Source organism: Telopea speciosissima, chromosome 7 (assembly GCF_018873765.1).
Source record: "Telopea speciosissima isolate NSW1024214 ecotype Mountain lineage chromosome 7, Tspe_v1, whole genome shotgun sequence".
NCBI lineage: Eukaryota > Viridiplantae > Streptophyta > Magnoliopsida > Proteales > Proteaceae > Telopea > Telopea speciosissima.
The window spans coordinates 65,317,268-65,343,725 of NC_057922.1; the positions used below are offsets into that span (position 1 = coordinate 65,317,268).

At 37.5% G+C, this 26,458-nt stretch overlaps 1 protein-coding gene across 1 annotated transcript; it reads right to left on the reverse strand.

The window, feature by feature from the left end:
- Positions 1-5,252: 5,252 nt before the first annotated feature.
- On the reverse strand, positions 5,253-5,815 carry LOC122666887. The gene has a single exon (XM_043862984.1). It carries the CDS (start codon positions 5,772-5,774, stop codon positions 5,295-5,297), a length of 480 nt encoding a protein of 159 aa, XP_043718919.1. The 5' UTR covers positions 5,775-5,815; the 3' UTR covers positions 5,253-5,294.
- Between the last annotated feature and the right edge of the window lie 20,643 nt (positions 5,816-26,458).

Consider the following 26,458-nt stretch of genomic DNA (forward strand, 5'->3'; position numbering starts at 1 on the left):
TCTGTGACTGCTATATCCCATAGTTCTGAGCATTGCAGGTAGAATCAGATGTTTTAATGCTCTAGATGATAGTGTGCATGTTGAACACAAGTTTCTCATGTGCTGCTGGGTTTGTAGGCTTCTGAGCCAGGGCAAGTCTTGTGAGCTCTCCTTCCACTATGGGAGGATGCTTCCTATTATCATTGAGTGATGTGAAGTGTATGAGTTCAACATTAACTGCAATTAACAATTGGTATTTGAAAACTGTTATAGCTGGATCACTTGGGAGGGTATTACTCTTCCATAATAAAGGGTTAGATGTCCTTAGATGTGGAGATTCCTTGTGAGGAAAGGCTTGTTAGATAGAAACTTGGAAAGGCAAGGGTTGCCTGTTGCTGGTTTAACGTTCTCTCTGTCCCTGTCTAAGAGGTATGTGATCCTTTTCCCTTTTGTTACATTACCTTTTTGTTCCTCCCTTTTTAAGGTGCAATTGTCACATGCATAAAAACCCATTATGTGGGGTTATGGTCCGGGTGAGTTTGGAGCAGTCTTTAATCTTTAGCATTTTCACTCAAAATAATTTCCTTCAAGAATCTACGCAGGCATGTGCATTTACTCTTAAGTCTTGAAGTCAATGACTTTCTAAGATAGAAATCTCGCAATTTGCAAGGGAAAAAGAACTGGGAGTGTGGCCTATGCCAGCGCTCCCATGAGTCTAAGAACAAAGTAAGGAATTGTGGTCAATTTTTTATCACAAAATAAATGGGAAGCCGTTCTCCGAGTGGGACACAACGGCCATGCTGCACATGCCAACCAATGAGAATGTGCACGGCAGCATAATGGGCGGTCGAATTTTTATCATACATGGGGGAATGGCAGTTATTCTATCACCTACTATGCGTGGGTGTGGCCCCTGCGTACCACGCAAGGAATTTTTTCTTTAAATAAATAAATGAGAGAGAGAGAGAGTCTTGTAGGACCGGGTTCAATCCGAGTCTTGAAGTCAATGACCATAAAAAATAAATAAATAAGAGAAATGTCTTAGGCAAACCACTTTTCCAAATAACGAGTGGGGCAAAGGAGAACTCCAAAGCCTTTAGGGAGGGTACTTGGAGTTGAAGGTTTATATTATATAGGTATAAATGCTCCTTATGGACCACAGTTTTTGACATTTATATAGAGGGGCAAGGAAGCCAGCTTTTATTCTCCACTCTAGTGTCCAATCCAGCCATACTACGGTGGGAAATAGTAATATCCTAATCCTCCAACCTCCAAACATCCTCTAATTCCCTATTAAGAAATAGATGTACTTTGGGTGCGAGCCTGTGACAAAAAGTCTTGTATTCTTATATGAAACCATAAATTTTTTTATAAAAAAAAAAAAGAAACAGTGAATTTTAAATGACAAAAATAAATTTATATGGGAGTGTGGCCTATGTCAGCATTCCCATAAGTCTATCTCTCTCCTCTCCATATGAAAAGACACCTATGCCTCTTGTTTTGGGATCCAGATCCTCTACGGTGTGCTGCCCATAGCAGCTTGAGCGACATAGATTGAGCCACGCGTGCAAAGACTGCCTTACCCCTGCCCAAACGCCTTGCCTGAGTGGAGGTAAGGTAGTCATTGCACACGCGGCCCAATCTGCGCCACACAGGCCGTTACGGGCAGCTGCGTCGTAGACGATTTGAATTGCATGTGTTGAAGATGAGAGATAGATACATGGAAGAATAAAAAACTACTTCCCATTTTTAATATCTCAGCATATGAAGTTGAACGGTTGACAGCTTTCTACTACATGGTTCTGCAACAGCCATTGCTTACGACAATAAGGGGTACAAGGGAGAGGTAGGCTGCGTTTGGTATGCATTTTTGGAATGCATTCTGCAATAAGAATGTGTTCTTGGTCATTAAAAACACCGTTTGGTAAACATTCTATTCTCAAATTCTTAGAATGCAACACATTATGGAATGAGAATTTTTCGCATTCCACATTCTTGTTCTCCACAGCTCTAGTCTAAGTCATCTCTCCCAACACTTTGAAACCGCTCAGCCTTTTCGGTCCTCAATCTTCCAAGAATTGAAGAAATCTCTCTCTAAGTTGTTGAATTCCAAGTGGTTCTCGCACTTCTTTCTTCTCTGTTTATGATCTCAATCATTTTGTCAATCTCAGCTTTGGTCATCGCAGATCATCCTTCCAAGAGATGGAACACATTGCAACAATTATGGCTGAAACCTTTTGTGTCTGAGAGGGAACGACAAGCAGCATAATTCTGAAGGTGTAGGTTATCCCAGCCATTGGTAGAAATGAGTTTTGGATCAATGTTCCAAAATCCTTCAGATTTGGAAATTTCGGCGGGAGAACTGAGTGAGAGAGCTGGGCTAAAAGGATTCAGTTTGGGAGGAAGAAGACTAAGGCAGCGTTTGGTATGCATTCTTGGAATGCATTCTAAGTCGATTTCACATTCTCAAATGATGAAAATAGTTGATTTTTTTCGCCCCACGACCTAGAATGCATTCCAAAAATACATAACAAACACAGCTTAAGTGTTGCACCAAAATCCAATGATATTTACCTCAAGCTTCTCATCAAGCTGTATTGTTTTTTTGGTACGAACAAATGGAAGCAATTTCAATAAGCAACGCAGTCAATGGATTCTGTGATGTGAAGATCCCTTAAGTTTATTGTCATAGTTTTCCATTGATTATACTATTCCATTGATCTTTGGGTTGTTGTTGCTGTTGCCGTTGCCGTTGATTACCAATGGAGTTCATTAGGTTCTTAAACGCTTGCATTAGTACGGATAAGTATAGATGCAATATAACAAGGGGCAACTTACTCTTGAGTCTTGAGCAAGTCCTCACTGTGCCTATGAGTTGTTCGATGAAATGCAAACATACATTCTAAAATCAAGAATGTAATTTAGCCAAAATTTATCCAAATAGTGTTCTCATTCTTAATCAAGAATGCATTATGCAATCTAAGAATAAGAATGCATATCAAACACAGCCTAAGGCTGCATGCGTTTGGTAAGATTTTTTGGAATACATTATCGCCTAGAATGTATTCTCGGAGTAGTTTTGGGCCTAGACACCCTAGAGTGCATTCTGAAACTATATTTTTCTCTATTTTCTCACTTCAGAGTGCATTCTAGACCCAGAGCATAACCTAATAATGCATATCAAACACAGCCTTGTTCGCGACAAGATAAGGGCTATAAAAAAATTGTTTCTCCTTTTCTTTCAAAATGGACATTGCAACCCCACAAGCTAGAGGGCACGTTTGGGAAGGTGTTCTTTTGTTCCACAGAAATACAAAATAGAATCCCCTCCCCCCTCTCCCAATCCGCCTAGCTTGCTTGCTGCCGTTTGGGCCTAACACCCGATAGGCCCTCACTCCATTTACTAAAGAAGAGTTTTCACTATCATTCAGCCTACGTTGTTCAACATAATTAGCCGTGAATCCCTACTGTATTCGGTGTTGAGAAACCTCTGTCCAAAAATAATAACCTCAAAAGTTGATTCAAATGGGAAATAGTTTAATAATGTTCAACGAAACAAATCAGGCCATATATTGTAATTTCAAATTGAATCATTGTTAACTGATTCACCTGATTGGTGTCAGCATCATTATAATACTGTTGGTATTGTATTTCTTTTCGTGTTCACGTATGTCTAGGGATGCAAATATTATTGCTCATTCCCTAGCTCAGAAGGCTCTGTCTTTGGCTGGTAAGACAGAGTGACCTAGTTACACTCTTTGGTTGATAGATGCTTGTAATCTTGAATCCTTGTGTTCATCTAACCCCTCATTCTCAATAGCATTTTTAATTACCAAAAAAAAACAAAGTTGTAGGCCTTCAACGATACTGCAACATATCAGCAATGATAATATTGCTACATGTCGATCGATATGCCACAATCATTGTGCCAATACAATACCGATAGTTAGAACCATGGACCGAGATCCTCTGTGGCATGAAAGGCATGGCTTTAGTACATGATATTGAAACGGATATCAACAACATGCAAAATCAATACGATATCGATACTTAAAACCATGATGGCAGGCATCAACCATACATCAGCCCCAATGCCATGCCATGCGACACCACATAGAAGCCCTATCTCTTTAACCATGGTCCAAAAGAGTGGGTAGAGTATGAAACAAGCATACGGCCACAGCCATGCGCGCAAGGACGGTGGAATTGGAAAGGTTTGGTTGTGAGCCCCAATAGACCGGGCCCTCATCAATTGGCAGCTATGGATGATCCCTCGTTGAGAGACAATGTCAGATTTTGGTATCTTTCTCAGAAAGGACCACCACAACCATATACCATTGCATATTTGCATTGCAGGAACTCAGTCTCTTTATAGGAGCTACTCTTCTGTACCTGCTCTGTTCTGCTCTGTCAGGCAGAGTACTCTCTCTTTCTCTCTGTTTCTGTTTCAGATTCTCCCACCATTCCATAATCTCAATATTTATTAACAAAAATCTGTTTATCTTAATCTTTCCTTCTTCCCTGCATTAGTATAAATAAAATTTATGATGAAATAAAACTCAAAACAATACTTCTCACTCATCATTATTAAAAGCCAGAAAGGAGATGAAGATGAACCAATCCCAATGAGGCAGTGAAAGGCAAACATCAATCTTCCTCGTTGTCGTCGTCACCGCTGCTCTGGAAAAATAAAATCTTGGATAACTATAAACAATGGATTCTCCCTTCTGCAACCTCAATAACCCCTCTGCCACTGCCAGCTTTCAACTTCTATTTTCTTCTTCTTCTCTCTTGACACAGTTCACACACCTTTTTCTTATTAGTTTATTTTTCCAGCCATTCTGCTACAGATTCGAACAACTGGCCATGATTCTTGTGTAGATACGGACTAAAAACCCCCCACAGGAAGAACAGCTAATTCTCACTAAATTTTGGAACCACAAAAATTCAATCTTCATCTCTTCCTTCCCCATCCCCCAAAAAAAAACCCTCAAAAAAACTAAAGATTCAATCTTCTTGAGAGAGAAGAAAGGGTGGGGATCGTAAAAAAATTGAATGAAAAAAAAAAAAGTAAAAGACATTAGATGATTAGAACATACCAGGGAACATCACTGCAAGTTATGTAAATCACCCCAAGTTATGTAAATTGTAAAAGGAAAATTCTTTCCAAACAGAAACCAGAATTAAGATTAGGAAAGGGAAGATCGGCAACCTTAAGAAGTCCTAACCAAAAAGGACTGAACGACCTTTCTGCTGCTGCTACGATTTTCTGGTTTTTCTTTTTTTCTTTACCTTCTGTTCTTTATTACTATGTATCAACGAGCCAGAGCTGGGAGGCAGCTTCCGGATCGAGTGAGGGTTGGAACACGTTTCTCCTCTTCCGTTCTGAGAGGACTAGTCGGAGTCGACCTCAGGGCCCTTGGAGAATCCAAGCTTCTCCGGAACAGCTGCTTCATAGCGGATATCAGATGTTCCGTAGGGTTCGTCGGAGGACTAGAAGATCTGAAATTCTTGCGGAAGTTCATGTGCCGATGCAAAGCTTCTTCAGCGCTAATGAGCCTATCCGATCTACCAATCTCATCCTTGACAGCTTCGGCACAAAGACCGCAGATCCATCGACCTTGATACCTGTCTCGAACTCTTGCTATGTAAGCAGGCGTGCATTCCTCTGTTAATCCGCAGCATTCACATTTGGCAAACTCCACTTCCACCTGTGCGTTACTTGTCTTAACGGTGGTCGATTGAGATTCTGGAACAGACTTCGCCATAGAATCACTGAGAACCGTAGCAGACATTGCAGAAACCCTAGAAATCCAAAATCTATCAATACATAAATAAATAAATCTTTCAAAACTGTGAATATCACAAAACTCTAGTTTGAAATTACCGTTCTCTTGATTGCTTCTCTTCCAAATTTCCGTTTCTCTCTCTCTTTGGATGATAAGATAAAATCGGTGCTTAGATAGGCAGATGCAGGGGGCGAAGCAACGACTCGTATTTCCGAATTCCGATCGGTTTCCCTATCTTTCCTTCTCCCACTCACCTTCCTCTGCTACCTTTTCTCCGTCGATGAATGAAATTTTACAGAAAAAAGACATCTCAATCTCAATCTTTCTTTGTGTGTTTCTGCTTACGAGAACTCTACTACTATCAATTCAGAATTCTGAAACTAAGAAGGAGAGAAAAAGAGGGCAAGAAAGGAACCTTTGGGATATGCTCTCCTTTGGTCTTCTCCAACTCTACCATTACTCACACCTCTACGGCACTACGGCTCTAAAACCTCACACCTTTCAACTTACCTAATGTGAGTGAAATAACTCAATAAGGTTAGGGAAGAAGGAAAAAGATTTGATTCCCCTTTTTTTTTTTTTTTTTTTTTTTTTAAATAAACACGTAGCCGACCTCAATGATTGACGATTTTTTGGAATCCTCGTCAGCAATCTACGCTGGCATTCAATGCTTCCCAAATAAACTTTGCCAGCTGTCTTATTATTTTTCCAATTTTTTTTCTCCTCCCGCTCGGTCCCACACCCAGATATTGTAAGGTGCGTACGGCAAGTGGTACTTTCGTAATTTTAACTCTTTCATCGATACTTCTCAGATTTTAGATCCCCAAATTGGCAGCCAGGGATTTACGGTTCTCGTGAGTTACCGAATTTACCCCCCTTTTGCTGCTGGTCTCAAAATAACGGCATCAATCGGTTCCGTTTTGGTTTGGTTCAAAATACAATATGTACGAACAAAAAATCGAATTATTTCGATTTTATGTGGTTTTATTGCTTTGTATACTGTGTCAATCGGTTCAATTTATTAGGTTTTGTTCGATTCACTTTTTTGATTCGAGACTTAAGAATGTCTTGTACTAATCTTGAAAAAGTAATGCACGAGGAAACATACAAGAGCGTACGCAGAACAACATAAGAGTAGTAAGGAGAATCGATATTTGAAGACGGAGGAAGCAAAAGAGATAAACATCATTCGATTTGGTTAAAATATGAGCATAAATTGAAATCAAATCGAATAAAATGAAATTTTCAATCAATTTGACTAGATTTTAATTGGTTGATTTCGACTCCGATTCTAAAATTAACATCCTCACTTTGAAGTGAGGCGTTCTTTAAGGTCTGAAAAAATTGGTAAATTCCAACCAATCTAGATTAGACCAATCTTATGTAGAAACTATGGTTTAGGCCAATTTCTATGAATTAAGATCCTCTGTAGTATAGGTATCTGACGGTGCACAACAGTGCGGTTCTGAGAATTCGACAGGTGAAAGAAACTTCATCCATTAAATGTCGCATCTTCCACATGTTGAACTCTCAAGCTTAGAAAATTTATTCAATCAATTTTGGTCTATTCTAATCCAAGACTGATCCGGATTCGAATTCCAGGTTTTTAAACCCTCTGCATTCTTCATCTTTGCTGATGTGTTGTGATATGGGAAAGAATATAATTCCGAAGAACCTAGAATGTTCTTTGAAGTCACTGAGTGTGACCGTTTCATGAATCATGAGTTGGATATTTTTATTTTTTTGAAATTACTTAAAATTATGGGAAAGACGGATGATGCGTCACTCAGCGTTTTTTATTATTATTATTTTTTGTTTGAGTAAAAAACTCAGCTTCTTAAACTTTCTAAAAGATTAGAGAAACGGTGACGGCTATTGGCAAGACCGAATCATGAAACCTTTATTGGAATATTCCAATAAGATTTTTTTTTTATTTTGTTCCTTCGAAATTATTGGATGCCCTTTGATTAATTCATGGTGAGCAAAGCCCTTGGGCAAAGGTTTTTTTTTTTTCTTATATAAATTAAAGCACCAAAGATCTTATGATCAAACCTTTGAGGTAAAAACTTTGTTGAAGTAAATATCTGTACATTAGTACCACCACATTTTTTTTAGGGAGAATGTTATGTTCTCTGTACCGCAACGTGCTGCGATCAGGCATATGGACAGTCTATGCAGGGGGGTAGGGTGGTCATTGTGCCCACCCCCATGTGCCTGGGCACAGCCTGCGCTACGGCACGGAGAATAACGTCCCTTTCTTTTAACATATCTTATGAATTATTTGGTCTATGATTAACATTAAAAAAAATTCAAGAGAAGAAGTACTATTGCTTAGATACAAAGTGAGGCCATAAAGAAAAGGCAAATTGGACACAACCAAGAAAAACAAACCTACCTATAGCATCTCAAGAGTTTGACAATTAAATGAATTTAGCTTAATTATAATTTTTACTTTTTGAATAATAGTTGTTTTAAATCCACACAAAAAAAAAAAGTCCAAAGAACTGATTGGCGATTTATTATTAAGATAAAGTTTTCCATCACACAAGAATAAAGTACATCCAAGGTGATGTGAAGATTTCTTACAAAACCAATGATCTTAAATAGGAGATCAAATAATTGCGATGCAATAACTTATACAGATTTTTAAGAATGAATTCTACCCAAATCCCAACGAATAGTATTAGCAAAATTATGATTGGACTCTGAAACCATACCTAGTAGAAACTACCATTTTCTAGTTTGTTTTCTTGCACAAGGTACAACTATTCTCAAGTTCATTTCTTGCTTAAGAGAAAAGGTCTAGACTCTAGATTAGGGTTACAAGTATCACTATCAGTATTGAAAGCTATATCAATCACCGCAAATATCAATATCAATATAAAACGATATAGATCAGATTGTATCAACTCATCGGATTTGCATGGGGCATAAATTAAAAGACAAACCATTTTCTTGTTTTTTTTACCATACTCTTAATTTGTATTGATATCAATATGTAAACGGGCCAATATATTGTGATACCTTGATCCATGAACTAGAACATGGGTTGAGGTATGGATATTGTATCGAATGATACGTACTGATTTTGCAAGTGAACAATCTCGATATTATGCCAATATCTTATTAATTTTTGAGTTGACCGATACCCCATGATCAAGATGGTGTTATAATGAACCCTTGCTCTTCATGCCTTCAATATTTATAATTAAAATGAATGTAAATGTCATTTAATTAGGGTCTAATATGGTGATCCAGCTAGCTGATAACGATACTTAAAAAAATAAAGATAAAAAAGAATTCAGAATTAGATCTGTTTTGTCCGTAGGAATCCCTCCACTGTTAAACATCATCAGACCTTAAAAGAAACGTGGTGGTGACACCAATAACGACACGCAATTATAGAGAAAGAGAAAAAAAAAAAGATAAAGAAAAGAGGCAAAAGACACGCAATATAACGGTGACGTGCCTTTTTAGGGTTTATATGTCATTGTCTATCCCAAAATTCCACTACCACTTCCACGTAAAAGGTGAAAAATCCATGTTTTAATTTTTAACTCTCTTGGATTCTTACCGGGAAAAAAAAAAAAAACCACTCTCTTGGATTTAGTGACTTTTTTATAGTAAAAGATTCTATAAAAGTCTATTCTCAGATGAGACCAAAAATTAGTTTTACCCACAGTTGCAGTTCCTATAAAACGAGACCCTTCCTGTCCTTTCTTGGGGTTTCTTTTAATATTCTGTTCGGTCTTTTCTTGAAAAGGCTTCACGAAGGTAAATTTTTCCTACTCGATGGTGGGAAAAAAAAAATTCTCTCCTACCGATATTATCATATCATCTTCCTACATGATAATTTTCACCTTCATTAGGCGACTAAAGAAAAATATATACGGGGAATGTTTGTTGTGGGAAAGCGTGGTTGCGGCACTAGGAGCATGTACAAAAGCATCACGAGACAAGATGATCATTTTCATCCCATGTGTCTAGGCGCAAGTGTCACACTCATCCACAAATTTCTTTTTCCAAAATAAATATTTCACAAATTCCTATTATATATAACAGGGAGGAGTTTTTTATTTGGGAGCATGACCCCTGTGCTAGCATGGGGCCAATGGGAGCATGAATATAAGTATCAGTACGGGTGAGATTTCCACTTTTCATTGGGGGCTGGGTGATCATTTCACCCCATCTTTGTCTGACCACAGGGCCACACTCTCGGACAAGTATCTTTTTCTCATGTACACATAAATGAAAGGGAGTAAGAACCCTGTAGGTTGCGTGCATTATGCTAACGCTTCTTTGTGTCTATCTCTCTCCTCCCTCTTGACTCTAAGATTAAAGACCTGGAATCTCAAAGTTGTAACCGACACATGCTTAAGATTTTCTTGGCTCATCCACTCATTCACACGATGGCATGTTTCATATTGACCCCACCGTCTATTAAAGTTGGGTTCGCATCATAAATTTGAGAATGGGGAAAGGTTCTATGAGCCCACAAGGAACACTAGCTAGCATCTCTATTCTCCTCACAATAAATGATCTCGCAACCCTATACAAACTAATTTCGTCACTCCTCATTGGGGCACTCCTCTACATTGCTTGCTTTAAGAACTCTCTCCCTTTGAGAATATATTATAAGAAAAAAGAAGCTCACAAAGCTAGTGTGATCGAAGATTTCTGGGCATGCATGTCCTCTTACATCCAGATCAGACTCCTCTACTTCCACGTGCTTGGTACTGTCGTGTGCCTCACACATAGGCAAGGCAAAAAGTACCGCCTTACCCATGCTCAGGCAAGGTAGTACATTCCGCCTTGCTTGTGTGTGGGGCACACACGATAGTAAGGGCAGGCGGAAGTAGAGGAGTCGAATTGCTTACATCCCACTCGTGCCATTAAATATCTCTTATATAAATACCCTTACGAAAGAGATTCCCACGTTGAAAGTGAAGGGATAGTTTCCCACACCCTATTACATCCTGGCCATATAGGTTTCGCTTTGATTTCTCTCTCCTCTTGATCATGTGGATCCGTGTTGATGAATCAGATCCTATACCGTAATTGGTATGGCATGGGAGAATCCCCCCACATTGGCAGCGTGAGAAACTTTTTCCGATACATTTACATTATTCTGCAATAAAATAAAATAAAAAAAGCTACGTGGGATAGTACCAATCTGACACTTGTTTAGTGTATCACACGTGGCAGATTGATTTGGTGCTACCATGACGTGTCAGCATTATTCTTTCATACTTAAAATGCCCTTTTTTTCATTAAAATATATATATATATATATATGCCCTCTTTTCAAACTTAATCATTGATTAGTTTTGTCTTTGTGCTCCTACTTTTACTACTTTTGCCAAGTCCTAATCTCTTGAGTCTTCTCTTTTGTTCTTCTAATTATTAATTGGATGGACTAATGATAAGTAAAGAAAGAGAGATTTAACTATTTAAGTAGTGACCACTTCAGTTTCACCTAAATGTGGATTAGGAAAGGTTGTCAAGGACAAAAATGTGTCTCATTATTGGCATTTCCTTCTCCTTCAGAAATTTCTTCAGAGACAAACTTTCTTCCCAACCAACTTTACTAAATTATATAAGGATGTGTGTATGTGTTCTTACACATTAAAGCTTGATGATAATGACCCTCTAGGATCTTCTAGGCTTTTACTGAATAAGGCCATGGCATAATTAATGAAATGGGAATGCTAATCTTTTTCTTAGTTTATTAAGCAATTCTGCTACATTTGTTTTAATTGAAAAAGGCCAAAGGACAACATGTGGGATGGAGACAATAGGGGGTTGAAATTACCAAACCCTATCTAAAGAATCGTTGGATCCACATGTTCGACTGTGCATGAACCTCTTTCCCGTTGAAAAATATGGAGAAATTTTTTTGCGAACTATGAAGGAAAACCCACGATTTGACAGTCAGTGAACTACTTCTTCGTATATGATGAAAGTTTGAAAATATTTTTACCCTCGTTGTGAAATTCATCCCACCCCACATTAATGCCCACAGAAGAAGGAATACCTCCTTTTACGTGGGTGAAGGGAAATTGCTTCCAAAAAATATTTTATTGAAATTATTCAAAAGGTAATTGTATTATTCTTAAAAAACATAAATAATTTTCCTGAATATAATACAAACGCCAAAAGTTGTGTGCACAACCATGCATGTCTGCATGGTCATGTCTCCCTCTTACAATAGGGGCGAAATGACCAAATGCCCCCTTATTTAAGGAATCGTCACCTTCCCCTTCCTCATGCGGCTGTGCATGAAAATCCTCCCCTAATTCAAAAATGATTTCTCAATCAAATTTCTATATGTTATATTCTAAAGAAAGAAAAGGTGCTAGCATCTTGATTTTCGATAAAATCGCCACCCATGGATGAGGATACCGACTGTGGATGTGGGAAAACCTGGTCCTAATTAAAGTAAAAGTCAGCTATTTGATATTCTTCCTATTATTTCGGATATCAAACTTCTAATGACTCACATTAGAACTTGTAATTTCTTTCATATTTTGGGGAGATTAACAGTGTGACTGACTCCTTGGCCCGGAAGGCGATTTCCTTAGCAAGAAGGACTGGCTGGCCAAACTTCTCTCCTTGGCTGATCGATCTTTCTAAGACCGACTCCTTGCGCTTTTCCCACGTCTAAAATTGAGCTTATTTCCACCAAAAAAAAGAAAAAAAAATGTAAAAGCCAGCCTTCAAGAAATAATGTATAAAGTTCATACTTCATTTCACACCTCATATTTTCTATCATTGTACTTAATTGCATATAATTATTGTGCCACTGTAATTGATACTCAATTATTTTTGGATAAAGTTTTTCTGCACTGCGAATGCAGGTACTGTACATCAATGGCCATAAATGCCTCTTATTTACGAATAATCAATAATATCCCGTCATTCCCCTATATCTTGTGTACATTATCCGAACCCATCAGTTGAGAGATTCTCCCTTAACTGTGGGTGAAAGAAACTCGACCATTGTTTTTTTGTACGCTAAGTTGCACTCATATTTGACAACAAATAAGATCTTGCACTCCCAACTCATGAGTCAAATTTGGAACATGAAAGAATAAAGTATAGACAAATAGTTCAAAGTCATTGTTTTGCAAATTTGTATTAAGAAAAATTATTTTAAGGTGATGTTACTAATTTTTAATACAAAGGATAAAGTCTAATTCATGATTGGACCATAATATTGAGAGAGACCCCAAATTATTCATTTAAAATGGGAATTGAAAATTAAGAAAATGGCCATAGAATTTACATGTTGCCAATTAGTTATAATAGTATTTTCATATATCCATGTGACTTAAGTAGGTGGTGCATAGTTGTTATAATACAACTTGTCTCATGAGTTTTTTTTTTTTACTCCAATTTATTTTAAATCATTTTATTTATAAATTAGGTGTTCTACATGTATACCAAGTTACATCTTTTATGTTTCACTTAGGCCTTGTTGGTTGGAGCTTGAGTGAAGTAAAGCAAAGGGAAATGAAATTATTTCAAAAATAAAATGAAAAATTTTCTAATGATAAACAATAATGACATTTAACTAATTAAAAGAACCTTCGAAATTTAGTAATTAAATATTATTTTGTTTTCCAACCAAATTTATTGGATTTTGAATAAGAAAATAAAATCCACTTAAAATATAATTAGCACACATTGGAATTTTCCTTTTAATTAGAATTTAAACCTTTTATTTTCAATCATTCTAGAATTTTGGCAATTCATCCATTTTCCTAGTACTTAATGAATCCAAACTGAAAATTTTATTTGTAGAAAATATATATACTCAATCCTGGCTAAGGATGTAAACGGATTGATTTCGGTCGAATAGTGGCTTTATCATATTCGAATCCGATTAGTTTTCGGATGGATTCGGATAATATCATATCCGTTGACATCTTTACCATTTTGTTGATGAGGGCAAGGGTTGAGACTAGAGAATTTCAACAACGACTCTTTCTTTTATTGTTCCTAGTCTTTGATTTTCTTACGTTTTCTACTTTTTATTTTATCTTGTATTTATTTTAATAGATATGTGATTCCATGTATCACAATGCATAAAACAATATATATAAAACAATAGAAAATCTAGAAAAAGAATCACATTATCTTAACTTATAAAATTATAAAAATAAAAAAACTTAATCGAAATAGACCGATAAGAAAATGAAGATGCATGCATTCTTAAATGAAGGAGTTCATTAACACATGGCTTTGATCATGACTGAAGCTCTAACTAGGGACTGGAAACCAAACTGAAGCATGTGCCTTTCGTCCATGGGACCTGCAAACCATATTCATGGACTACATGAACCCATTCCCTCACAAGCCACCAATTAAGTAACTATCAAATAAAAAGAAGCCCAAAACTGGTAAGATTGGAAATTTTCTCTTGATTGTCCTTGTGAATGCAAGTATGAATATTTCCATTTTTTGGCATGAAAACTTTGGCTTAATAAAGAAATTAAGAACCCAGGTTCTGTGGAAGATATTTGATTAGCTATATTTATTTACAATTTGTCTAACATTAAACCAACAGACTAAGACTTGATGACTCATTGCCAGCTGGTAATTAATCACATCTTAAATTGATCATAATGACTCCAACAATATGTGGTCATGGAAGAGTAATATGAACTTATCATCAAAGATATACTTCAAATCTCCATTTGTTTTTATAGTTCCAATAATTAATGAATGCTTGTAATGACCTCATTTTTAGTTTGATTAGTTCATTCGTTCTTTGTTTATTTCTTTGTGGGAAAGCAAGAACAAGGGTAACACTCTTGCTTGTTTTAGCAGTAAATTAACAAAGCCAAAGAAGTAATGACAATCAACTAGATTACATACATTAGCAAATAATTTCTAGCCCATCTCAGATATTAAAAATTGATCCTATTAAAGAAAAGCATAAATTTTTTTTTAGACAAGAGATCTCTACTTGGTCGTATGGTCTCTATAAAAGCGTATGGGCCAATGGGGGGCACGCCTGGATATCTATCTTGGGATAGAGGCATCATCTCACGGTGCATTGTGAGAGGGCATAGAAAACACCACCAAGTAGAGTTTTTTTTTTTTCCCATTTTGTACTATTTGGCTTGAGAGTTCATTTGTTTCTAGATAAAAATCATGTAAAAGGGATTAACTAGCCAAATTTTCTACTTATGCGACTTTAATCTCAAAATCAAGCCATATGTAAATCAATGACTGCAATCCATTTATCCGCCATAATGATCAATTAGACACCCCATAAGTCAAGAATGATATTTCTATCCACACACACACACACACACACACAAAATTGGTCGGTTCAATCTAGTTTCGATTGGACTGAATCAGTTTTAGGCATGTACTAGGTCAAACCAAATCCAAACTAACCCATTAAGATGACTTTCAGTTACATAATTTGGTTTCATTTTTTATTTTCCTTAACGGGTTCTTACATCTCGTTATCAGTTGAATCAGTTTCGGTTTTTTTTAAACCCAAATCGAAGCTGAACCGTTAAGAGTTCAGTTTAGTCTTTTCGATCAATTTTGATCAGTCCAATTGATTCGGATTGACATTTGACACCCTTAATTGAAAAGCTTATTAATCTTTAGACTTGTGTTTTTGTAATTTTGTAATTTTGCATGTTATTCCAATTTTTTCTTTTCCTACCAAAAATAGATTCCTGCCATGATCTCTATGTTGACATTATCATAAATGTTGAATGCTTTCGGATAAGTGAAGAGTAGTAGGTGAAGAAGGAAGACAAATTGTTGCATTTCTTTGCCTAATATCTGGGAAGTTGAAAGAAAGAAAAAATTATGTCTTAATTTTTGTCACAATCAGAAGGTAGAGAGGGCCATGAGTCTGATTGTGATCTATTATTATTATTAGGGAAAGTTACGTTTATCATTCCTGTAGTTTGAAAAAATTATATGATCCTCCTCAGAATTACACTTACCCCCTTTAAAAGAGAGGTGGATGTAATTTTGAAGAGAATTAATGTAATATTTTCAAATTATAAAAGGTTTTTTATAATTTTCCCTTATTATCAAAAGAAGGAGAAGAATAGAGTCCAATGGGCATAAATAATTGCAAGGATCTTCCTGTTCTTAAGTCTCAACACCAACCACTGAGAGAGAAAAGATGTGAGACAAGACGCAAGAGGAGGAGATAGAGAGACTATGACATGCCCTTTTATTACTCTTTTAATCATCAGAGATAAGGATGAAATGTATGACCTTATGCTCTTAAAGGATAAAGATGAGGAGACTGACTGTGACACAAATAACTCATTACTTTTATGTACTGTTAAGTTTTTCTATGACCAAATCAGCTTTTCTTGGTCAACCCAGGTTTAGGGTTCAAGGTTTAAATAGTTGTGCAAGTTTGACCCAGTGAGCCCGAACCTCGTCAAACCCGGCTCGAGTCCGACGGGGTTTGGATTGCCCGTGAGTTAGGTTGAGATTTCTAGACTTAGGATAGGATTAGATCCGGCTTGGGTTGAGGCTTCAGGCTAAGCTTGCATGGCCGGCCCTCTATACATAAATATATAACTTACCTAGCCTTGAATTAAATGACAAAAATAGGGATTGGTAGGATCAATCATGGCCAACCCCGCTCAGTCTGACTCTATCAAGATCAATCTAAGGCCTGGTTAGATTGGGTTGAGTCGAACTAAGGGGGCTTAGGGTTGGACTGAGCTTTTAAAAACTCAGCCCAATGGAGCTCCTAGTTTTAAGTTGGGTTGACCCCGAATTTTGCTTAGATAATATCAGATCTTTTTTTTATATATATATATATATATTTTTTTTATTTGGAATAAAATTGCTAGGGGGATCAGCTTCATTCCATTCAATTTGATCTTGGTCAAGTAAACTTTATTTAGGGTCACCAACAGTTCATTTTGGGTATAGGGTTTCCACCACGAACAAATCATAGATCGGCTGCTACTAATAGGGGTGTCAATTGGTCCGGTTCTAGGTTATCGGTACGGACCTTTAGCGGTTCTGGCTCTAAAGTGTCAAGATCATAATCGGACCAATAAGCTTACCGGATCCAATTCTGAGACCCAAGACCGTTAACTAATGAGTGGTGGTCCAGTTCCGGTTTAGACGTTATTGAACCCAAAACAAAGACAACGAGAGTTTCTCTAGGAAAATGGGAGCTTCATCATACATAGATATAGTTTTGAAGAGCCCAAAATAAAAACATTGACACATATATAAATAAATAAATAGTTTTAAGAGTTCATAATTTCCATTTCAAACTCAACTCATATACTTATGATTTAAAGAGCAACAAAAGAGCGCCAGTTAAAAGTCCCAAGCAATTTAATACTATTAATAGGTTAGGGTTTAAAGCCTAGCTTTAATGTTTTAGAGAACTAATTTCCCATTCAATTTGTTTACTTATCATCCGGTTCCAACAGTTCCGGTGCTATCGGATCCTTAATGGGCTATCAGTTCTCGAACCGTTGGGAGACCCAGACTAGAACCGGCCTGGACCAATAGTATATCACCAGGACCAAATCTGTCCCAATAACCTATTGGGTTGTCCGGTTCTGATTCCGGTTCCTATTGGTCCGGATCGGTTCCGGTTTCCGATTCTGATCCTAAATTGACACCCCTAGCCACTAATCTTGATCTAAATGGGCCGATCTAACCCAATCTTAGCCAGTATCGGCCCATACTTGATACAAATGGGGGTATTGGTGTCTGGATTGATGCTAGCTGATCTATTTGATCTGGGTTTAAAACCTTGGAATTGTGTATATTTTGTGATCCCAAGAGAAAGATGATATCAGGAATATTTTTTAGTAGGAAATAAGGAAGATAGAGTTGATCCATGATCTAAATTATGCAACCAGTAGTGCAAATGTGCAAGCAAGAAATGCTGACAGGCAAGCATTGGGCTGATGTAAATTAAAATTGCGAAGGAACAATATTCATGCCTATTAGTGGGAATTCAGATGGCTTATCCCTTTTACCAAAAAAAAGAGATGGCTTATCCCTTCTACAAGGTTCACCACAAACAGAAAGACACAAATGATAAAAAGAAAAATTCTACATAGCTTGGTCTACCCCAAGAAATTGATAAAAAAAATAAAATAAAATAATAATCATTTATATTAAGGCCAGATTTGGTATGATTTCTATTTCAATTTCACATTTATTTCATGAAACAATCAACAAATTGATTTTTGGACAAGGAATTAAAATTGTTTGGGTTGTATCAATCTGAAATGTTTCAACAACAAAAAATTCACTTGATAGTTCAATTTCTAAGAATAGATTCTCTAGATTTCTTTGGAAGAGGGTGGTGGTGAGGCCAAGGTAGGGCAGGGCAGGGCAGGGCAGGGCAGGGCGGGGCCGGAAAGGGGAGATGGTGGTGATGGCAGGGAGGTGGCGGTGGTGGCACTACTAGAAATTAGTTCTATGGCGGTGTTTACAAGCGCTGCTGAAAGTTTAAAAAACAAAAACAAAAAACAAAAAAAAAAAACAAAAAAACAAAAACAAAAACAAAAAACACTAAAAACATATAACAATGTTTATTTATTCACCGCAAAAGCGTCGCTATGGCTACCATCGGGAATGAAAGGCGGTATTTTCTGATTGCGCCTATGTAGATTAGTTTTTTACATTGAATATACATAATAAGAGGCATTTCAGATAATACTTTGTTGAATATGCATATTTAACAATGTTTTTAAAAAACGCTGGCGGAGCCTTTTTCTAGTAGTGTGGTGGCGACGGTGGTGGTTATAGTGGTGATGGGATGGTGCCGTGGTGGTGATGAGATCATTTGGAGAAGAAGAAGGGTGGTGTTTTATTTTTAACACGAACTACAACTTTGCCCATAACATTAAAAAGCAAAAGTGAAATCAATTTAACTATTTCAGAATTTCTACCATTTGATTTCTATTTCTTAGAAATAAGGTGCAAAAATCAAACTAAATAATTTTTGAAACTTTCCCCTACAAAGCATTGTACATATATAAACACTGAGCAGTAGTGCATCCCAAATAAGGGCAAGGGATCGGCACATTGTCCACGTGCTTTGGTATCTACATGCCCCATCAATTGGGAGGTGCGAGATAATTTGTCAAATAAGGAGAGAGAGAGAGTGTTAGAGAAGGGAGGGGGAAGAGAAAGACTATGAGAAGGGTATACACTCTAGCAGCTTGTACACCCCCCAAATAAATGCCACACCTAGGTATGCAACAATAAATAGAAAGTTGCAAAGTTGTGCTTAGATATATGAGGGAAAGAACCATGGAAACATATGCTCTAATACCATGTTGGAGGGTCTAACATAAATCCTTAAGCCATTAGGTAGAGACAGCTCCTCAAGGATAAGAAAGCACTAAGGATCCAACACACTGACCTCCCTATAGATGAATATAAAAAATTTCTTCTTACCTTTAAAGAATCATCTATTTCTTTCTCTTCATAAAGCTCAAACTATAGCAAACATAACCCTATTCCACAGCAGCTGCCCCTTGTAGAAAAGGATTGTTCCTACCAGGCATTCTTATATGAGATTTGTAATGCCTAATCACAACCTTTTATAGCTTTCTTCTCACTTTGGTACCATGGTGTCCTCCAGCTAACAAAAATAAATAAGGTGACGAGGATGAAGAATGGGATGTGACCCCATTTTATAAGGTACTATTATCTTTTTGTATTGCATTTTATGCATGTTTGTGTAGTGGAAGTTGAACATTGGCAGTAAATTATATTACAAATTATTAATTAATTTTAAGGTGCAGTTACTTGAGCTTATCAAGATGTACTCTCATTATATGAGGAAATTCACACGTTTCATTGGATTTTAAACTTCACAAAAAATCTAAAAATTAAATTAAAAAAGGAATCATTTTATTGGATCTAGAAAGTTCCATTATATATTATAAATTTTGGATGTGAAAATCATTGTGTGACGTGTGTCCTAAATGAGCTAAGGGATAAATGTTACTCGAAGAGGTACAGTTGAAAAAAAAACAATTCATGTTGATTGAAAGAATAATTATTGAAGACGATCTTCCGTATGGAGAAAACGGTCTTCTGTTTGCTTCACAAATCAATGACATGAATGCTACATTAAATGAAAGATTCCTTCATGACTAGTCATTAGGATTTAAATATGATTGGCATATTTTTACAATCTTAATGTACATGATCAACAAGATGTAAAAAGCCAAAAATGACTTAAAAATGATCTAAATGGAAAAATCAAGAAACTAGGTGGCTTGACTTAAAAAGAAGTCTAAATTTGTTGTACGTCTACAGTTTTTCGTAAATAGGGATGGACGACCAAGGTTGATTGACAAACTCAATATATTCTAAGTCTTAACTCACAGACAACCGAGGTTTTAATGCTAAGTGTCCATAGATGACCACTACGGTCTTCTGTATGATCTTTTGTTAATATTCGAGATTTATGAGATTAAGTCTTTTTTGATGACGATGCTCCACTCATCCGTGACCATCTTCCATGCATGTTTGAGAGTGACTATCTTGAGTTCGTGTAGCCACGGTTTTCCATGCAATAGTGTTTAATGCTACTTGGTTAAGAAGTTGAAAAGTCTTTTGACTTATTATTAATGACCACTTGAGTATAACTCTTAAACATCTTCACTGAAGTTGAGGAGCTCCAATAGCTAGTTTTCTTTTGAAATCTTGAGTTAAATCTTTGGAACCATTTTTTTCAGTTTTGTTTTGGAACTATGTTCTTTGGCTTTAGATTAGCATTTGGTAAACTTGTTCTAGAACAGAAAGTGAACAACAATGTCATTTGGTAAAACCTATTCTAGAACAATTTCTTAACACCCTTGTCAATATTTACAAAAATGCCATTACCATCAGAATTAACCCAAATAATCCCGTAAATGCCATTACCATCCGAGACACCATAAAAAAATTACAAAAATGCGATTTAAATTCCTCTTTCCTAAAATAATTATGAAAATGTCATTACATATACGTAGTTTGAGAAAATATAGGCATTTGTATTAAATTATTATTAAAATTATAACACAGTCTAAGTGGCAAGTTCTAAACTTCAATAACAAGAAAATGGAGATTAAAGTTTCAAGACTCTACCTTTGTTCAAGTCAAGCTTGCTAACAGCATTAAGAACGTCTCTCAACATCCTTGCATGATTATCTGAGCCTTTAATTGATCCTTTTCAAATATTCTTTGATAAATTCGATTAAGGCGAAGGAGCTATAGATGTGTAGGTTTTCGGACAATCAGATGAAGGAAGAGTATGCTAGGTAGAAGTGCAAGGTTTTCCATCTTCTACCCTTGGAACATTCCACACCCATGATTATTAGCTTGTAGGCTAAATAACATATAATTGTTAAAACATAATGTATAATTTCTATTCTATTGGTTACAAAGAATTTATGAAACACAAGTTGGCAGTCATACTCTAGTCGATAGTGGAAGCACCAGAATGGTCGGCCATAGCTTACCACATGAAAAATGAACAACCCTAAGACATTTGTAGTAATCTGGTTTAATAATTTTTTCAACTTTATTGTGAATTCGGGACAACTAATACCGCATATTTCACATTTAGCAATAGTAAGCTCATTCACATTAGAAGTCATTTGGACAAATTTCAATACAGCCACACAATATACTAAAAACGTAAGGACTAACAGTATGTATGATTTATTAAATTATAATAATGTCTTAAAAAGAGTTAACACAATAGTGGATGATATAAAAGTTTTTAACATAAAGATATATCGAACCACATAAACAATTTTTCAAACAACATCATAATGAAAATAAAATCTTTGGTATCTTGTGATATCTTGCTAATTGATTTGCAATCTGTTATCTAGTTTCATTCATCTCTCTTGACGTTGTTATTGATTAAGATTTGCAATATAATTATCAAAATCTTGGTCAGGGGGGATTTAGTTAATCGACCTTTGATTTATCATCCTCTAGTGTTACAAATCCTGCATTTGCAATTTGTACTTCTTTGATGAAATTATGCATGCCACAACATGTAATCACTATATAGTTTTGAGTTTTGAGAGAGAAATCAGTCATTGGTCTTAGAATTTTGAATCCATTTTTCAATACTCCAAAAGTACATTCAATGACATTCCTTTGAGAGGAATGTCTATGGTTGAACAATTCCTTAACTGTTCTTGGAGTTCCTCTCCTTTTATAATCTTGTAGTTGATACCTTTTACCTCTGAACAGTGTCGAGTAACCAAGCTGACTTGCATATCCAGAGTCTACAACATAATATTTGCTTACAAATATTAATGAGATTGAAAAATATTAACAAATTAACATTAAAAAAAAACTACTGTAATGTTAACAATTAAAATATGCTTGGATTGTACCTCATGGTAGATGAGGAAAACGCAAACTCTCATTTGTTCTTACTTGTCAAAAATATGACAATCATTGGCACTGCCTTCCCACCCCGTGTACACAAATGTGAATTTTATGTTGAAAGGATATGCATAAATCATACTTTGTGTTAAAATTTCTTTTTAATTTCTGTATTGGGTTTGGTCTCCCCTCGAAACTATAACACTAATATGACTACCATCAATGGCATCGATGCAGTCCTAAAGACACAAATAAGTCGTTTGGGTGTTACACCGTTAATCATTCCACAGAGAGAAAGAGAGAGAGACTAGTGATTTTTTAGGGGGCTTTCAAAACCAGGTAGGGAAATCGATGGGCAGAGGTTGCAAAGCACCATACATCAGAGGCGACAAAAAAGTTTGGCAAAACTAGGGCCCCGACCAAATTAGCAAAGGCAACTGCACCAAGGTATAGTTGTAAATTCTTCGTTGGGAAGAGGCCATCTCTCCAGAGAAGCCCGATGGATGTTGTGGAGCTCGAGATTAAGGAGAAGCAACAACGGAGCTCAATATTGAGGAGAAACAATGACATTTGTAGCAGTGGAGCTCAAGAAGCCCGATAGATGGTACCGAGCATTGAGTAAAGGAGGAAGAAGTGTATTTCTCGTTTCTCCAATTGCAAGGTGAATGAGAAGAGAGGTTGAAGACTGGGGATTAATTAGATTTTATCAGGAACAGTTTTTTTTCTCCACCTTTTATTCTCCTATAGATGATCTTACCATATGTAGAACATGTATGTGTTGTTCTGTTAAACTTGTTCTTTTGAGGGTTTTTGTGCCTGTTCATTCTGCGAGAACAGAAGAACAAACCAGATTGCCAAACGGTTTTTAGATGTTCTTGTGTTCCCGCAGAATAAAAGAACTGTTCCCTGAGATGGTTACCAAATGCAGCCTTAGTAGGTTTCATCCACCAACCATTTTACCCATTCAAATTTGCATGGATTCATTACCCTCTAAAAACATTTCAAAATTACCTTGTTTCCCTTAAATGATGATTACGGTCTAAGGATGAGGATTATTTTTCTTTATCTGTCCATACTTCCAAATGAAAAAGATGCTTTTAGCCCAGATTTGGTATGATTTCTTGTAAGTACCGTGGTCCTCGGGACGAGGGTTCCTCAGCCTCTTGGCGATAAGGATTGGCTTCGATGAATAACAGTGTATCATTCCGATATATCATCATGGGGATTGGGATCATGCTTTATAAAGAAATGGAGTCGCCACCGAGGGTTAGGGCCTAGGACCCAATGGGTTTAGCCCCATCCAGAGTTAGCGGAAAGGGCTATGTGATTCCATATGGGCTGGTCAGAGATTCAGGGTAAGTAGTCAAGTTACGAGGGTGGGAAGGTGTTAGGCACCCACCTCGCCCGGATAAATCGGTCTTTCTACTAGATGCTGGTTTTCAAATATTCTCCCTTAATAATATATCATATACTAACATGTAAGGCTAAGTTATGATGCACTAATCATGACAAAGAAAGAAAAATCATTTACTATGTACACTAAAACGAGTTACTTTAATTGTCTACATTATGCCAAAAATAATAAGAAGAAAAGATACAGATACCTGTCAAGAAATACACGAAATAAACGAAAGCGCACCGAGTGCGAAATATGTGATGTCCCAAGGCTCAGGTGGAGACGGACGATTGGCTTGTCTCTCTCTTGTCGGATAGAATAAGGACTATATGAGATGGGTTTCGCTACTCAAACTTCGGGCAGAGTAATGGCTATATAAGGGATTCTTGTTATCTGTATACAGATAGAATAACGGCTGTGAAGGGGGTTTTTCGTTATCCGTACACTGACGGGATAACAATACCCAAGAGCAGAATCACTCTATGCTTGGATGGGTAACCGAAGGATCTACCTACGTCGAAGAACTCCACTCACTCACATACTCATGAGGGAAAGACGGAGGAAAAGAGGGTGAAAAGGGGGCAAAACAAGCCTTGGAGGGTCTCCCTACCCGAGAAAAGCTTGAGAAATGAGGGAGGGGGGATAAGCCCTCCACGGCGCCGTGGAGATGTCCACGACGCCGTGGGGGACTTTTCCATGGCACTGTGGGTGACGTTAGTAGGCTGATGTCACACCTCTTCATGGCGCCGTAGAAATCAAGTACACGTCCCCACGGTGCTGTGGGGGCGCAGTACCACTTTTCCTTTTTTTTTTGGGTTTTTGGCTCCCTTCTGACTCTTCAAAAAATTTTTTGTCGGGGGACTCCGCCCCTCTACATCCCCCGCAGGGGGGCTGCCTGCAGTGGTGGGGGGAGGGTGAGCAGTACCTCCTTCAGCGTTTAGTAACAGGGTCTGATAAGCCATTTTAGGGATGTTTAGGGTGATTTGGTTCAGATGTAAGGACAAGGGTCCTTCTTGAGAGAGACACCGATGTCTGTCCGTGTCCTGTTGTCATCATCGTCGGGGGGTGACAAAATTCAGTGTCTACATTTCTATTTTAATTTCGAATTTGATTTCATGAAATAGTCAACAAATAGATTTTGATCAAGAAATTAAAATTGTTTTGATTGTATCAATCTAAAATATTTCAAGAATAAGAAATCTGTTTGGTAGTTTAATTTCTGAGAATAAATTCTCTATATTTCTTTTGGGAGAGAGTGGCCGAGGCGAGGGTAGGAGTGGGACTGCAAAAGGGGGTGGTAGTGGTGGTGGGCTGATGGTAGTGGCGACGACAGTATGATAGTGGTGGGGGTATGGTGGTGGTGTGACCATTAGGAGAAGAAGAAGGGTAGTGTTTTTATTTTTAACATGAAATCACTATTATGCCAATCAAATTAACCATGTGCTCATAAAGAGCAAGAGTGAAATCAATTTTAATTTCAAAATTGAAACAACTCCTTAGGTTTTGGAATTTTTATTTCATTGAAATAAGGTGCAACAATCAAATTTCTGAAATAGAAATCATACCAAATCAGGCCTTAGTCCCCGTTGTAATAAAAAGGCGATTGTCATCAAGACCCCTTTAACCTCCTGTGTTCAACCCTATGATTGGTGCTTATCGAAAGTTGGCGACATGCTCAAACCTCTCTCATATATAGCTCCTGCATCTAGAGCCTTAGACACATGATGGGGCGAAATGACCGCCCCACCCCCATGAAAGATGGAAATCACATCACCATTGATGCTTCCGTATACATACTCCCATTGATCCTAACACTAGCACATGAGCCATGCTCCCAGACAAAAAACTCTTCCCCATTTAATTTTGGAAGAGGATTATTTTCTACGCAAGTTACGTAGACGAGCACAATAATGAGATACGATGGTTCATGCATAGAAAAAACAACATGGTCATTTCATGTGAAGAGGAAAGATAGAGAGATATTTCGTCTAATTTTACATCCTTGATCCCAATCGATCCTATGACCTCTAGGTGATAAGGCATAAATCACATCACCAATCGGAAGTTGCCACGTGGCAAAGCCAAGGATAGTCCAATAACCGAACCGAGCCGTGCAGAGTCGGGCCGACCCGACCACCGATAGATTTGGCATTCTGTCTCCTGTGTGCTGAGCACCCACACCACGGGGAGCCACCCAAATTGGCCATCGACTCCTAGCCGACCTCACGGCTGTCAGCCGAGGCCGAGGCCGAGCTCCGAGGTCGACCATGGAGGCCGAGCCCTCCACAAAAGCCATCGTAACGGCTCACCGGGAATCGTGGAGCCACGTTAGCACAATCCGAGAATCGCGAGATAAGGATTGAACCACAATCCTATCACGATACGGAATCACACTTAGATATGGACTCTTACCTTAACGGGAGTCCGAACCCGAAAATGACTCTCCACTCCACGCAACGGGATAGAGCCTTCTAACAGAAGAACTTCTACCATACTAGGACTCTTCCAACCGCCTCATCTCCCTCTATAAATACTCAGGTATGGAGCTCAAACGCTCATCTCATTTTTTACTAGCTGTTACGCTGTTGCACTGGAGACCTGACTTGAGCGTCGGAGATTCCTAGGCCGGAGCCACACTGGCTCTATTGTGCTCACTTGTCTTTTTGCAGGTTCATCCGTGGGCGAACTGGACAATGGACGTTTTCACACGCAACACTAGGGATCCTAAGTTCTAACCTGTGGCAGATATCACCCACTGCATCAACAATTTTATTATAAGGAAAATTACATGATTAGCTACTTTTGGGCTTTCATTTACAGAACTGTCCACCCTATGTTTGAGTTAACAGAAGTAGACAAAAACAAGTTTAGTTTTACAAAACTAGACGGAACAGTCTCTCCTTCATCCTTCGTC